The sequence below is a fragment of the Schistocerca cancellata genome, chromosome 8, assembly GCF_023864275.1.
Source record: "Schistocerca cancellata isolate TAMUIC-IGC-003103 chromosome 8, iqSchCanc2.1, whole genome shotgun sequence".
NCBI lineage: Eukaryota > Metazoa > Arthropoda > Insecta > Orthoptera > Acrididae > Schistocerca > Schistocerca cancellata.
Window position 1 is genome coordinate 5424552 of NC_064633.1, and position 16253 is coordinate 5440804.

The 16253-nt window shown below is 42.7% G+C and overlaps 1 protein-coding gene across 1 annotated transcript in view; it reads left to right on the top strand.

The window, feature by feature from the left end:
* The first annotated feature begins 4047 nt into the window (after window positions 1–4047).
* The window catches only part of LOC126094957 (prothoracicostatic peptide-like), a 701489-nt gene continuing 689283 nt past the window's right edge, over window positions 4048–16253 (top strand). Inside the window, exon 1 of the mRNA XM_049909612.1 lies at window positions 4048–4358. Within this exon, the coding sequence (XP_049765569.1) occupies window positions 4048–4358 (311 nt within the window). The remainder of the gene's footprint in view (window positions 4359–16253) is intronic.

A 16253-nucleotide genomic window follows, 5' to 3' on the forward strand; every position in this document is an offset into this window, starting at 1 on the left:
CCACTTGTCGCAGCCATCGTGGACTTTCCGTTGCCGAATAGTGCGTATTTTGTCGGCTTACGTTACCGCTGTTGGTGAATGACGCTTCGTCGCTAAATAGAATGCGCGCAAAAAATCTGTTGTCGTCACGTAATTTCTCTTGTGCCCAGTAGCAGAACTGTACACGACGTTCAAAGTCGTCGCCATGCAATTCGTGGTGCATAGAAATATGGTACGGGTGCAATCGGTGTTGATGTAGCACTCTCAACACCGACGTTTTTGAGATTCCCGATTCTCGCGCAATTTTTCTGCTACTGATGTGCGGATTAGCCGCGACAGCAGCTAAAACACCTACTTGGGCATCATCATTTGTTGCAGATCGTGATTGACGTTTCGAATGTGGCTGAACACTTCCTGTTTCCTTAAATAACGTAACTATCCGGCGAACGGTCCGGACACTTGGATGATGTCGTCCAAGATACCGAGCAGCATACATAGCACACGCCCGTTGGGCGTTCTGATCACAATAGCCACACATCAACACGATATCGACCTTTTCCTCAATTGGCAAACGGTCCATTTTAACACGGGCAATATATCACGAAGCAAATACCGTCCGCACTGGCGGAATGTTACGTGATACTGCGTACTTAATACGTTTGTGGCTGTTACAGCGCCATCGATCATAAAGCGAAAAAAGTGGTCCATCTAAAACATTTATATTTCTTTACGTACTAAACGAATATTTAATAAAAAATGGGGGTTCCTATTTTTAAAAAACGCAGTTGATATCCGTTTGACCTATGGCAGCGCCATGTAGCGGGCCAACCATAGCGCCATCTGGTTTCCCCCTTCAAGCTAGACGAGTTTCGTTCTTTGTAGTTTTTTTCGTTTGATGCTTATTTCGTGAGATATTTGGCCCGGTCACTATCAATGGACCACCCTGTATATTATAAAAAATGGTGATACGTTTGTGTATGGCATAAACACTTAGGTGTGTTAAAATCTACTGCATCATGCACGATTTCTAAATTTATTGGTTATTTGCTACTAACTTTATTCGCAATACATTTTGCAGAGAGTGTCCACATATACCACAGCATATATGTTCCTCTTCTTCTTTTTGATTTTTGTTCATTACCCAGATCTCGCTCCTACAGAGCAGTAAGGATACTGCCACTGTTTCACTGAATTTCATTTGAGTATATTCCCCAGTTTTGTTTTCATGGTACTAGGCGAAATTGTCCGTTATGGTATCTATCGTTGCTGGCGTCTTCCTCTATCTCTTTTTCCTTCGTACTTTCTAGCCCTTAAAGGGAGTCTGCCACTCTCCATTCTTTCTAGGTGTTCGTTTCATTTTCTCCCATACTCCATAGTTTTATTATTATGATTAAAAATTATTGATTCGTCTCTAATATCTTGATTTGTTAGTCTTTTTTCTATTGTGCAACCTTTAATTCGGCCAGAGATTTCATTTCTTGTTCCTCAGTAAGGCTTTCTTGCTTTTTGCTCATTATCCAGGTTTTGCTTCTACAAAGCAGTCAGGGTACTGCAACTATTTCATAGAATTTCATTTGAGTAGCTTTCCTAGTTTTGTTTTCAAGATTACACGTACCGGGCTAAATTGGCTAAGCTTAATTCCTGTATATTTTCTATAGCAAAATGTCACCTCACATCCTAGGTGACTGAAGTGATGTACTTGCTGTAAAATCTTTTGATCTACTACTATTTCGGTTATAATGTGTTCTTTCCCCATAGAGGCTATTGCCTTAGATTTTCTGTTGAGGTCTCCATGTCAAATTTCACACTTAAATTCCTTTTTGGAAGTCTTCTTCTTCATCTAGTCCTTCTACAAAGGGGGTTAAGCAGATAGCTGGTAACCAGCTATTGGAAAACACGCACTACTCCTTTTACCCCAAGGGGCCTCGGTTATAGCATAGTCTCAAAGGTCAATGGCGAAGCTGAATATACGTACAAAATTGCGTCATTTTATGATATACATATAAGGAGATATACCGTCATAAACACTGAGATGCGTGAAAAAATTCCGCATCGTGCATGAAGTTTTAATACATGTATTCTTTATTAGAGAGACACTCCTGCAGTCGAGTCAAGGAAATCCCAGACACTCGGCGGGCGCAAAGACGGCTTTCGACTGCGAGGCGCAAGCGGCTTCAGGCGAAAACAATAGACTGCTACAGAGCTACGAAGAGACGTTGGTTCTACACACGCCAAGCAGGTCCGCCCAGCGGACAAGAACTGTACACTACAAACACGGTTCACCTTTTTGTTTTCTTTTCCTACAGAAAATTGGCAAAATGGTTACCTGGTCAGTGCTCGATTTGTCACCTAGTTTTAATAATAAGAGTGACTTCTTTTAAATTCGACATATTAATTACTATACACATTCTCGTTTTTTTAAATTCATTTGGGTCATCTGTGGATCACAGCGGCTGCGTTTTTGATATACTGTCGTCTGGCACTTGTGGCGTTCTTGGTGAAGTTTAGTAGTTAATATATCCTTGATAGTACCTCGAGCTTCTCTGTTAGCCAAGTATTCTTTCATTTCCTTACAAGACTCTGTCTTGCGTTCCTCGGACCATTTCCTTGGCTCACTGTGGTTGACTTCTGTAAGGTTCAAATGGTTCAAAATGGCTCTGAGCACTATGGGACTTAACCTCTACGGTCATCAGTCCCCTAGAACTTAGAACTACTTAAACCTAACTAACCTAAGGACAGCACACAACACCCAGCCATCACGAGGCAGAGAAAATCCCTGACCCCGCCGGGAATCGAACACGGGAACCCGGGCGTGGGAAGCGAGAACGCTACCGCACGACCACGAGATGCGGGCACTTCTGTAAGGGATGTCAGTTAGGGTCTGATTTCAATACCTGTAAAGCCTTGCCTAATAAGAAGTTCTACAAACTATCTATGGGCTTGATCTAAAGCGACCAATTGACTTTACTCTTAAGAAACTTCCTGGCAGATTAAAACTGCGTGGCGTACCGAGACTCGAACTCGGGACCTTTGCCCTTCGCGGGCAAGTGCTCTACCAATTGAGCTACCCAAGTACGGCTCACGCCCCGTCCTCACAGCTTCACTTCTGCCAGTACCTCGTCTCCTACGTTCCGAACTGTACAGAAGCTCTCCTGCTTGGGTAGCTTAGTTGGTAGAGTACTTGCCCGCGAAAGGCAGAAGTCCCGAGTTCCAGTCTCGGTCCGGCACACAGTTTTAACCTGCCAGGAAGTTTCATATCAGCGCACACTCCGCTGCAGAGTGAAAATCTCATTCTGGAAACACCCCCCAGGCTGTGGCTAAGCCGTGTCTCCGGAATATCCTTTCTTCCAGGAGTGCTAGTTCTGCAAGGTTTGTAGGAGAGCTTTTGTGAAGTTTGGAAGGTAGGAGACGAGATACTGGCAGAAGTGAAGCTGTGAGGACGGGGCGTGAGTCGTGCTTGGGTAGCTCAGTTGGTAGAGCACTTGCCCACGAAGGGCAAAGCTCCCGAGTTTGAGTCTCGGTCCGGCACACAGTTTTAATCTGCCAGGAAGTTTCATATTAGTGCACACTGCACTGCAGAGTGAAAATCTCATTGTGGCTTTACTCTTGCTGACTACCCTGAAATAGGACAGCCCATGGGGGTCCATTCCGTACAGATGGCCATTGATTGCTGCTCGTCTTCTTCTGGTCGCATCGATAAGATTCTGTTGATGATGGTAGAGTTCATTATTAGGTTTGTACCATCGTCTCTTATCTCTAAGAATTCTTGGTCGCACTATCTTTCCCAGCAGTTTCCTTTCTTGTAATTCTAAGATTCTGAGGTCTTCTAGGTTAGGGATAGGCACTCTGCCGTATAGAGGACTGAGGGTCTGACTACTTGTTGTAGGGGCTTACTTTGTCATTACTGCTTTATTATTATTATAATTATATTGTTCATTTACTTCACAAACTGCAATTGTTTTGTTACTCACTGAGGGAACGGGGTTTCATGTCAGACAGGGCATGAGCGCCGCAATCCTTGCGCCGCCTTTTCTTTAGTTGCGCCGCGGAAAGACGCAGTGGTGGGCGATGGGCGGCCGGCGGGGAGCGGCCAGTTGGCAGCTTCCGGCGGCGGCCGCGCTGGCGCTCGCGTCGCCACGTGGGGCCGGCTGGCGCGCGCCGCGGCCCCTGACGCCGCCCCCGCCGCCGCCGCCTCCGCCTCCGCCGCCGCCGCGGGCGTCGCGCCGCCTATATAAAGCGGTGCGTGTCCGCTGGCCCGACGCTTGGCCCCGCCGACCACCGCCGCCGCCGACCTCCGAGACGCCCTCGACGCCGCCGCCGACGCCGCCTCCGACGGACCGCACGACCGCCCTGTCGCAGACCGCCGCCTCTCCGCCAAGGTGAGTGCGCGGTGCTCGCCAGCGGCGGCCCCACATGCGCTCCTAGACGGCAAAACCAGACCTCAGAGGGTTTCGACAATGCTTCTGAACAGAAAATCCCTAAAAGAAGCTAACAAAATGTTGCAGTATTCCATCAACTGTATATGCGTATGTTAAAACCTTATAGACTAATGGCTCATACGTTCACTATGTTATACATAAGTACATTATCTCTGAAACCAATTGCCTTCACCAGCACCAAAAATGAATACGTGATCAGCACCTAATCGACAGATGATTTATTTATGATGCGCCTGCAATGGCTCAAAATCTAGCTCATAGACAAGAAAACAAATTTTGAAACAATAAATCGCGACTACTACCTGTTTGTTTTTCCTCGGATTATTCACGCCAAACTCGTACAAACAGCTCCTGTAGCAACTTTACATATTTACATACATTCCGAGACGGTGTTGTACACTACGAGTGTGAATTACCCGAGAAAAATCAGCTAATACTCACCATTTATTGTTTCATTTTGTTTCTTCTTCTATTGGCTAGGTACTGAGCCACTGGAAGCACTCCATTTGAGGGTACATATTGACGAAAACAAATTCAAAAAGCTTTTGATGATGCCGTGAAGACCACGGCTGCACTTGTTGTGCTAGTGAACGCAGCTCATTTCAAAGAAAATCTACCAATCTACGTAGCTACATAGTTACACCATATGTTGCCGTCAGAAACTTTATTACGTTGCTCCTATTTTCAGTCATAAACATGGACCATCTCCTAGCACTGGTCAAAAATTTCGTTACAGAATTTCGATTTCTGATGCATTACACGCTGTTGCCTTAATATTAAGTTATGTAGGCAAACACTAGCGTTCTTATTACGTGTCACTAACACGCCTTCAATACCTGGAGACATCTGACCTTTCGTTGCACAAGGTGGAAAATCTGTTTCGTGTCTAGGTGCCTGAGTTATTCTAAATCTACTCGCTTCGCAACCCTGCCGAAATCTTCGTTCCTGCATAAATGAAAATCGTATTCACATTGTTTGTAGACCATCTAACTTTCGGATTCACTGTACAACTCCATTTACAGTGAGATCAATGGCCACCAACAGAACTTAATAATTGACAGCAGTAGGTGGTGTAGCGATATAAATACATTTTTCCTGAAACTATACCAGCTGCAGAGCACCACTTTCTTAAAGCTTTTATACAAATTTGGTTAGATACTGTTATGAATAATTTCAAATTTCATCTCGTGGTATTCGGAAGGCTGAAGCTCGACAAAGGATCATTCTAGCAGGGTATTCATCTTGAATATTATGAGTTTTGTAGAAAACTGTGATTATATCATTCGCGAAGAAGCAGCAAAAATTTGGGTCTCACTGTCTCCAGGAAGAAACCATATTTTAAAGCTTAGTCCGTTGAGTGATGGGCTGATTGGTACAGCAAACTGTTTCCGTAATGGCACAAGGAGACGGCCTCGGTTGCACAGCTATTTTTATTACGAATTTTGTATTAAAAACAACTCTGCAACCAAGCCTGGCTCTCTATGTGTATATTTTACAGTTTATTTCACACATTCTTCTGGATCCTACAACGTGTAAGTAAGAATTCTATGAAGACTGTTAACTGAATACGTTTCCCCTCAGATTAATTTCGACCGATATGACAAACTTAAGAAAAATCTGCACGTCACTCACTCAACAGACTTACTATGAATGCCCACAGTCTGAGATGAAACCTATAGAGAGGTCAAAAGGTAGGTCAGGGGGAACGGCAGAACGTTCAGTACCTCATGCGGACAAGAGAATCCAGAATATACTCGTAAGTCGCCGCATGTATCGTCGATATCTGTTGTATCTGGCAGACAGCTCATGATATCAAAACAGCTGATGACATAATAATTTCGACAAGTAACAAACCGCAAAGGAGCGGCTATTTTTCAACAATCTTCAAGACTCGCAGATTTCTTGTCCATTGAGGTAATGCAACTGTTTAAATTGAAAATATGTACCGTTGTGACGGCCTTCGCGAGTGCTTGCAAAAAAGTAATAATAAGAACTTGGTTTCCACGTTCATTATATCTTTAGCAAACAGCTAACAAGGTAAAAAATTAAGCCCTAGAATTTTGACGCTTCTCAATCTCATCTGCTTTGACTGTCAAACATTGTGTAATGGGGCGGAAAGTGTTCTATAGCAGGACTTCGCCTGCGCACTTTGCTTAAAAAAATTACTATTTGTGCATACAAACGGCTACGATCGTTAATCTCACCCATACTTTTACGGAATTTTGTTTATCGAGTGGCTATCACTATTTTGAATTCTGTATAAACTGTTCGGGATCATCACGTGACCGAAAACATCCTGTGTATATAAGAAATTGTTGCAGTATACTGTGTCTACGTTATTACTCACATTGCTGTTAGCTAAGCTGGGCAGGCGCACATAAGAGCGAAATTATAGGTACCTTGCTTAAACGGATATTAACCTCTCGTGGTCATGGTTCACAGTCATGTAGAATATTTTAAAGGACATCATATTCGACGTTGACTGTAGATTCCTTCACTAAACGGCGAATATGATGTCTTTTAAACGGATATATTTTTATCATACACATGATAAATTTTGCAGCTAGTAACAATTACGTAATTGACACAAGGAACGTTACTTAAATTTTATATAGTGTTAACCGTGATTTGAAAATACTCGATTGAGCAAAAGCTAGTGGCCTGTGAGTAAATGTACATTACAACACCTTCTGATGGTTCCACTATTTCATTTTTAGATACATTAAAGCTTTGTCTATGACTGCAGCAGACATTAATTTTATTATTTCGCTGTACTTGGAGAAATGGCGAAATAACGTAAGGGAACTGATATTTAATTTTCAATATGCACTTATGTGCTATTTAACAAGTTTCTTAATTGTGATCAATGTTCATAATAATAATTCTACGCAGAATGCGTAGAAATTCGTCAGAAGCGATCACGTTCTTTGCACCTACATGCTACTAAAGTGGACTATGTGTTTTGGACAGAAGTTTCATTTACTGCAGACTTTTCTTTTAGAATACCCATTAGTTTTATTCTCTCATTTGTCTCTCCTACAGCCGTAGTTGTATGTAGTTTATGGAGGAATCTTTTTATAAGCGGAGGAGCGTGTCAGAAGAGTAGCAAAATTCTGACACTTTGTCACACGCAGGAAAAGGATTAGAATCGAGTAGTCCACACAAACACATACACACATCAAAACTGTGGTATATTCACGGCTAAGCGATCAAGCTTTTAAAGACTCTGACGCTGTACACAAAACTAGGATTTTGCTATAAAATGTAGGATCTTTTTAGCAGCATGCAAACGCAATAGGAATTATAGCTTACGTACTACACTGTGGCAGTCCATTGTTTAACATTTACAAAGGAGATTTCCGCGTGGGAATGCAACATATACTGTATGTGTGTAACTCAAACGTAGAGCCACAAGAGCAGGACGCAACCCTCTGCAATTCTCTTTGCCTTTCAGCATTAAACGGTACAAACCATTCACTCTACGGACGTTGAAAGCCCGTGAGTGAATTAATCGGATTATAAGAACGTCTGCTTTCAAGTTTTACAGTTTTTAGCAGTGCTGATTAAGTACTTAACGGTATCGTACATACATGTGACAAAAATTTTCCTTATTTATGTCAGAAAGAAAAATAAATTATACGTCTTATTTCATAGAAATTTCGATACCCCGCATTTAGCAGCCCCTTCTTATCTTTCAGATTTTTTTCTATTACAGTTGTGGAAAATCATTTTTCCTGAGTTATTTCTATAGCCGTTTGGCTGTGCAACAGCCACACTTTCATATACAGTAAAAATGAGTTCTTTTCCTGTCGAAGATAATAGGTAGGAAAATATGGTCTTCTTTTATCGCTCTTTCTCTACAAACCTAAGCAAATGATAAATGAATTTAAATGAAGTTAAAAGTATACCACTCTTTTTAAAAGAAGTTACTCCAACGTTATATTTTAAAAATACATGTGCGACCGATACAGCAAATTACTTCTCATTTGTGTGCTATAATTTGCCACTTCCACTCTTCGATCTGCCTGGGAAACACTCTGGGTGTACAAGTTCCGTGGTTAACCGTGAATACCAGAAGTATGCAGCACCACATATGGAAGGAAACAGGCGACGTACTGGTTCAGGTTCCAAAAGTATGACTGGTATTATATCATAGCTGTTCTGGTTAGGAACGTGACAAGACCTTAAAAATTAAATACTTCCTGTCAGTGAGTGTTACAATAAATAATATCATAAAGGAAGCTAAGGAAGTAATGCAAATATAGATATCAGAAAAATCATGAAAAAGAAGAAGAACAGACGTAATGTAATTGTAAAGAACCCATAAGACTTACAACTATAGGTTGTAGCATAGTGAGAGTTCTACAGTATTACTTAAATTACTGGAATCCATTGACAAATGTTCGTCAAATACTGCTGATAGTCGTTAACCTTCGTCACCGAAATTACTAAGCTAGTTAAGATCCACACCTCTCTCGTTAGAGCCAATGAAGTCGAGCAGTATGAAGTACAGTTCAGGTTTCAGCAGTATTATCAGTACCACAGAGGTGCCCGTTTATCAAATCACACACACAGTCACACACACACACACACACACACACACGCACACACACACACACACACACACACACACACACACACAAACATGTGCATTATATGCGATCTCATGGTAACTATAGATATTGTCGTCATATCTGTCCCACTGTCTGCTTATTATTCACTGGTACTGTGAATAGATCGATGACGAAGTGAGTCGCTTCCTCAGATTTATCGTTTCTGTACTCTACTGTTTCATATTTTCTTTTCAAGCAGTCTAGTGACTGGTTCGGTGCGTTATACCACGAATTCCTATCTTGTACCAGTCTCTTCATCGCAGAGCAGCACTCTCATTCACCCTACGCCCTAAATTATTTGTTATGTGTATTTCAGTGTCAGTTGTCGTGTACAGTTCTCCCTCGTCCTGTCAATGTGTTCCACATGTTCCGCTCTTCGCCAGTTCTACACAGAACCTTCTCATTTCTTGTCTGAGCAGACCATCTGATATTCAACAGCCTTCTGTAGCACATCTCAAACTCTCCGATTTTCTTCTTTTCCTGTTTTCCCACAGTCTGTGGTTCACCACCACATAACGTTGTGTTCCAAACTTACACTCTCAGAAACTTCTCTGTACTATAGATTCTCTTTAAGAATTGATTTGCTGGAAAAAATTTCTTTCGGCTGTAAAATAAAAAAAAAAGACCACCGGTTACTTGATTAAGATCCGGGAAATCTGCCACGGAAGGCTTCAAGCATGTTCCTGCCTTCAGGCCGGTGTCTGCCCACTTGCCTTGCGCTTGAATTTACTGGATATTTCCCGACCATATGCCTGGTTGAATCGCTTCCTCCCAGCAGAAAGGCTGCAGTATAGTCGAAACAATCTTGACAACATACAGGTGGGAATTATCCTCCGAGAGAATGATGCCGTCCGTCAAGATTCCTAGGTGCTTGGACTTGATGGCGCGCTTCGGTTTTTGCAGAGCCTTCACGTAGCACTTTGCGTTAATTGCGGCTCCGTGTTCCATAAAGTCAATGAGAAGCTGGTTGACGGACAGCATCATTCTGTTGCAGAATAATGCCCGCCCACATATTTCCAAGACTGCTTCGATTATACTGCAGGCTTTTCACTAGAAAGCCCTTACACATCGTCCGTTTTGTGCTGTTCTCTCCCCACGCGATTTCCACATTTTTGGAACCGTGAAGAAAGATATTCGTGGCCGTCGATTTGCTTCGGACGGAACGTTGGACGCCTGCGTACGATCATAGTTCTGTGGGTAGCCGCAAACATTTTTGCTTGAAGGCATTAATTGTTTTCTCACAGTGAGATTATTTACAGTATGGCGGTTACTTTTGACATCATAGTTTTGATTGGACAGCCCATTACCGGTATGCATGCGGTAGCATGCGCTAACTAATATTTTCCAAAAGGCCGCACATAAAAACAGATTGGTTGGCGGCTCATACCTCGGGTTATTATTGGTGATAGAAAGTTAGGCTCAAGTGTTATGGATAGCACTTTGGCTACGAATCATTCGTACAGCCAACAGGAGGATCGTCTTAGCGTCACTATCCTACAGCTCAGGGTCAAAATATGAATATTAAAACTTCCTCCCGCTTAGGCAAATGGAGAAAATCGGTTGCTTCTTGTTGTATTTGAAGTGATCTGTGATTTACCTTTTTTTAAGGAGCTTACGGGGTCACCATTGGTTCATGAATGGTTTCTCGGAATAACCCAAAACTTTTTTTTGTTGTTTTTTCGTAGCAAAACCTAGCTGCCGATTGCAAGACGGCTGTTCTCAGGAAATAGCTGAAATTTTTATGAGGCATTTCTAAGATCCCCATCTCGAACAACCTAGAAAATTTGGTTATTATATTTATAGGCGCCCGACATACAGAGGTTCAAAGTTACCCTACTTGCACTCGTAAAATTCGGTGTGAGGTGAAAACACAGTTTTTAAAGTGACATATCATGGAGAAATATACTATGTAGTGTCCCCGTTATCATTGGAAGTGTTATGGAAACCCCACGTTTTAGTACAGAAGCAAATGCAAAATTTTTGCGCTCGTAAAATGCGCTCTGAGATGCACATTTACATAATTCTGCGTTATTTCTTTTTCACGAAAGTAAACTATCAAAATTTTACTGATCCATAAAGCTCTTTTCATCTGAGTGACCTTCCCTGCTGCAGCAGCCAGACGAAGGGAGTCAGTGGAAAAATGTCCTTATCGGAGCACAAAAAAGGCGAATATGCTCCTTTTTAAAGTGCTCTGCCTGAAAAGTGGGGTACCAGCTGTGTCATTCTACCTTCATTAGCAACTTTAAAAATTTTCTCGGAACTTTTGGTATATGAACATATTCGCCCTTTCTTGTTCTGAGAGAGAAGAAGACAGTGGCAGTGGTGAAGAAATGGAAAAGTAATAAATACTGGCTTATAGTGGACAGTGGTTGTATTATAGAAGGAGGGAAGGAGATAATGGTAGTGTGTAAGAAAGAGAGGGACACAATGGTAGTGGAACATGGTTCACAGTGACAGAAAGGGCTAGGAAAAGAGTGAAGGAGACAGGGCAAGTGGGGAAGAAATAAAGACTAGGAGGATGTGGAGGGGATTAGAGCTGCTGATAAAGAGAGACAGAGTCTATGGCAATGACGATGAATAAGAGTGGTATAGTAACAGCAGTAAAAATGTAAGAACCAGATAGTAGGAGTAAGAAGAGCAAGACGGACAGTGACTATGAGAAGAGACAGTAATAGTAGGACAGATCGAAGGAGACTGTGGCTGTGTGAATGAAGACAGTGGCAGAGACTCAAGGAGGTAACGACAACGAGTGGGGTGGAGCGAGGGAGTGAGTGTGTGAGTGAGAATAGGCAAGTGGGAGTCAAGAGATATGAGCGACTTACAACGATGGACTAGTGAGTATAAGCGACTTAACTTAGGGAAGCTTGTAAGAGTGAGAGAATATATTCAGATGTCAAAGATTTTGGGAATTTTTTGAAAGGTGCTGAGGAAGATAGAATGAAGCAGCTGGTAAGCCATTTTTCAGTCACAGTTCTTCGAACAGGAACGTGTTCGTCTTTTTTCTGCTCCGTTAGGAGCATTTTTCCGTTACTGCTCTAACTGCGTAAAATAGCTACAAAGTAGGGAATGAAGCTACTTTATGTCATGTGGTAACTGCGTCCTCAAATTGCCTTTCTGTGATGACAAATTTCTACTGGAAATATGCACGAGGAGAACTTTTATTACAGATATTTTTGTATTGTTAACATGATAGGGACCGCGCTGTGGCGTCCGAGTGGGCCAATTTTGGTTCACCCCGTATTTTTAAAAGTTCAGCGCTCTTATGACACCAGACGCCTGATCAACGCAGTCGGTGACCAACGCCAGTGTTCGGTTACAGGAGGATTCATGTTAGATGAGCGGAGTACCGCTGTCTATGGTTGCATTGACTAGAATTGCGAAAAAGTACATAGAAATACAAAATAAAATGATAAATTTAACAACAGTGGTTCAACTCAACATCTGTGATTGATGTAAACGACAGAGAATTGTGGTGAATAATATTTATTCAAGAAAGGACATCTCAAATGAACGGGAAGTGGTCCTACGACATGCAGTTAAAATGCAGACAGAAAATACCCTTATCAAATGCAGTAAAGTCACGTTGAGAGTGATACGAGAATGGTAGCAAAATCCCAAAACCAGTCATGGCAGACTCGTGAAAACTAAGTCCATTTCATGATCACAATATACGAAAGATTCACCAACTCAAAATAATTCAGAGTTCAGCATAATGATTCACAAATTAATACACGCCATACGAAGAATAGTAACTCATACTCTGTCTATTCTGAGGTCTGTAAATAAAGCGGCGAAAGTTAAGAGTCCTGCACCGGAGCCCATTCAGACCTTTCGAAACATAAAGTCTCTTCAAAAGTTGAAGAGAAACTATCACCTATACGACTGAATCACGCACTTTACCCTAGGCAGGTCTGTCTCCTTCCAGAACTCGCCACAAAGTGTTCCGAATCGCTCCACTGAGCTCTTCACTCGAGAAGTCGCAGTCTTCACTTGACTCTCGTAGTGTTCCGCTGCTATCTACTACTCCACTAGCTAAAGACCGTCTCCACCAAAAATACATCGTCCTTAAGCTCTAAAGACGTATTCTGATTCAAGTCGACCATTTTCTGGACTAAACTAATATATTACAACACAATTTAAATAAAGAAATGTTAACCGACCGGGGTGGCCGAGCGCTTCTAGGCGCTACAGTCTGGAGCCGCGCGACCGATACAGTCGCAGGTTCGAATCCTGCCTCGAGCATGGATGTGTGTGATGTCCTTATGTTAGTTAGGTTAAAGTAGTTCTAAGTTCTAGGGGACTGATGACCCTAGAAGTTAAGCCCCATAGTGCTCAGAGCCATTAAAGAAATGAAACTTCCTGGCAGATTAAAACTGTGTGCCGGACCGAGACTCGAACTCGGGACCTTTGCCTTTCGCGGGCAAGTGCACTACCAAAGGTCCCGAGTTCGAGTCTCGATCCAGCACACAGTTTTAATCTGCCAGGAAGTTTCATATCAGCGCACACTCCGCTGTAGAGTGAAAATTTCATTCTAGAAACATTAAAGAAATGTTATATACATTCGGTCACACACAGATCACTCACAGTAAATATAGGTAAAGGTTTATCCGTAATTAAGTAAACCACTATTTTGGCGCCAGTGCACATGCGTTAAATGACAACGAATTATCATTAACTGTTGTTTGAACAATTAATTATCAAATGGTTTTCATTCAAAGAAATCTGAAATTTTAGTTCTGAAAACTTTATTTCGACTGCCCCTCTTGTCCCATGACCAAAGTGATGTTTGCTTCGTCGGAGACCTAATGTAGCGCAAAACTAACAACGAGCATCTCTTATGTAGGCCGACAGTAGGAATAATTCTGAACGGACTAGTACCTGGGGTGACTTATTCCGTCCTAACTTGAAATGGGAAGAGAGATTTTATTCCGTTACGATACCTCACGCGAATCAGCACCTACGGTATGGAAAAATAAGAAGGCAACTAATGGGAATCAATATGTCCACTGCCAGATAAATATGGTGGCAGCTAATGGGAATCAAGACGTCAGTTTTGGAATCAATTTGGGGTCAGCCGTTTGAAACACGAAAACTTTCGGAATGAAGACTAATTTTCTAGAACGTACATGACGTTCATTGGCAAATCTCACGGATATCCCACAAAACGAAACTCTTAGCAATATCATCTCGGTCAACTTAAACTGAATTTTTTTCTGAATAACGTCATGTTTCACCACAAAGAGTTGCTGATTGCAGTTTCTTTTACATGCGAGCAGTCTTAATCCATAGACCATCATCAGGTATAAAATATTGATAACCGCGTACAATGAGGTGTAGAACCATTGGGGTCAAATAATATTTGTATCTGACAACATCGACGAATTATGGCTTTTACATTATTCGACGCCATTTGTTTTATATAGCCTTGCTGACGTACATATTTTGTGATGCCTGATGATGGCCTGTGGATAGAAAGTCGTTGTATAATAGTGAAACATTTTAAGTAGTCGTTTCCGGTGAAACGTTTTTTCAAAGATTTACCTGATATGGGGCATCATCTTCTTCTGTCTGAATACCTCTCTAAGCTTGCTTATGGGCTTTCACGTCTGTGGCCCAAATTAAAGAAATATCCCTAGCTGTTCGAGGTGTATAACGCTAGTTAAGGGGTGCTAAAGGAAAAGACAAAGACAGGCAAGATAACATACGTGGCCAACGGTGAGTCTGATCAAACGCGTGGGCACGTTGTGTCCAGCGTACGGCACCAGTACTAGTTTATCCAACGTCAGCCCTCACATATACTACAATGAGATTTTCACTCTGCAGCGGAGTGTGCACTGATACGAAACTTCCTGGCAGATTAAAACTGTGCGCCGGACCGAGACTCAAACTCGGGACCTTTGCCTTTCGCGGGCAAGTGCTCTACCATGTGAGCTACCCAAGCACGACTCACGCCCCGTCCTCACAGCTTTACTTCCACCAGTACCTTATCTCCTACTTTCCAAACTTCACAGAAGCTCTCCTGTGAATCTTGCAGGAGAGCTTCTGTGAAGTTTGGAAACTAGGAGACGAGATACTGGCAGTTGTAGAGCTGTGAGGTTGGGGCGTGAGTCGTGCTTCGGTAGCTCAGATGGTAGAGCACTTGCCCGCGAAAGGCAAAGGTCCCGAGTTTGAGTCTCGGTCCGGCACACAGTTTTAATCTCACATATACTATAAAACTCTTCCTGTACAGCGACCCTATCAAGTTAGCATTCCCATTTCTCGTAAATGACACGTCATTAAAATATGTACACTCGATGGAAACATTCCCCGTAGATGGTTTTAAAATAAATATGATTTTTGTATTTCCAGAGTGAATGTTTCTCCCAGCAACGGGGAGCGGAGTTTTCTGTGTCGATTAGTTGGCGAGAGATGCCCTTGCCAAAACCGCTGGCACAGAGAGGGTTCAAAAACTGACTGAAAAAAAAACAAGGAAGGTAGATGATGAGAGAATCAACTGGAAGAGGTACCCCACGTCTACTTATTTTTTGCGTACAGGAAGAAGACTTCCGTCGACCGCAACTGTAAACGCACGCGGCTGCCACAGTGTCATATCCACAGTGTCATTTATTCCAAGCAGATGCATACCGAAACCCCTATTGAGCTTCCTACTGGAAAGATATCTATTGCAAAAATAGTTTATGTGACAACAGCGCGCTCGGTTCACACAGCTGGCGCCTGCACTTCCAGCTCGTGATCTTGCTCGTACTTCGCTGCTGTATTGTAGCGTCTCAAAAGTCGGCGAGCGAGGACTGAAGAAAATATACTTAGTGACCTAAAGTTTCCGATTTTTTACGATTTGCCAACTGAGGACTGGAGCGAGACTTGACGGTGGAGGGGAGAAGAGGTTGAGGGGATATGTAATTACGTAACATACTTTCCCCTTGTAAGGTTACGCGTATTTAGGCGAGTTAAGGCCGCCCAGTATTTGTACGAGGTAAGATGAATTTGCTTGTACCGCTGAGCGTTAGCAGGCGAGGTATCTGGGGACGCCGCGGCGGTTCCGACTTCCGGGTAGCTGACCTGTAGGAGGGAGTCCGGATAGAGAGACTAGCTGCGTCGCCGGAAATGGGAAAAATCCCGAAGCTGGAAACTTGGCAATTGTTACTCGCCTGGCCTTTGTACAGGACATGATCCAAGCAATGGCGGAGTGTTAGCGAATCTTAAACCTGGCTAAGCTACAGCT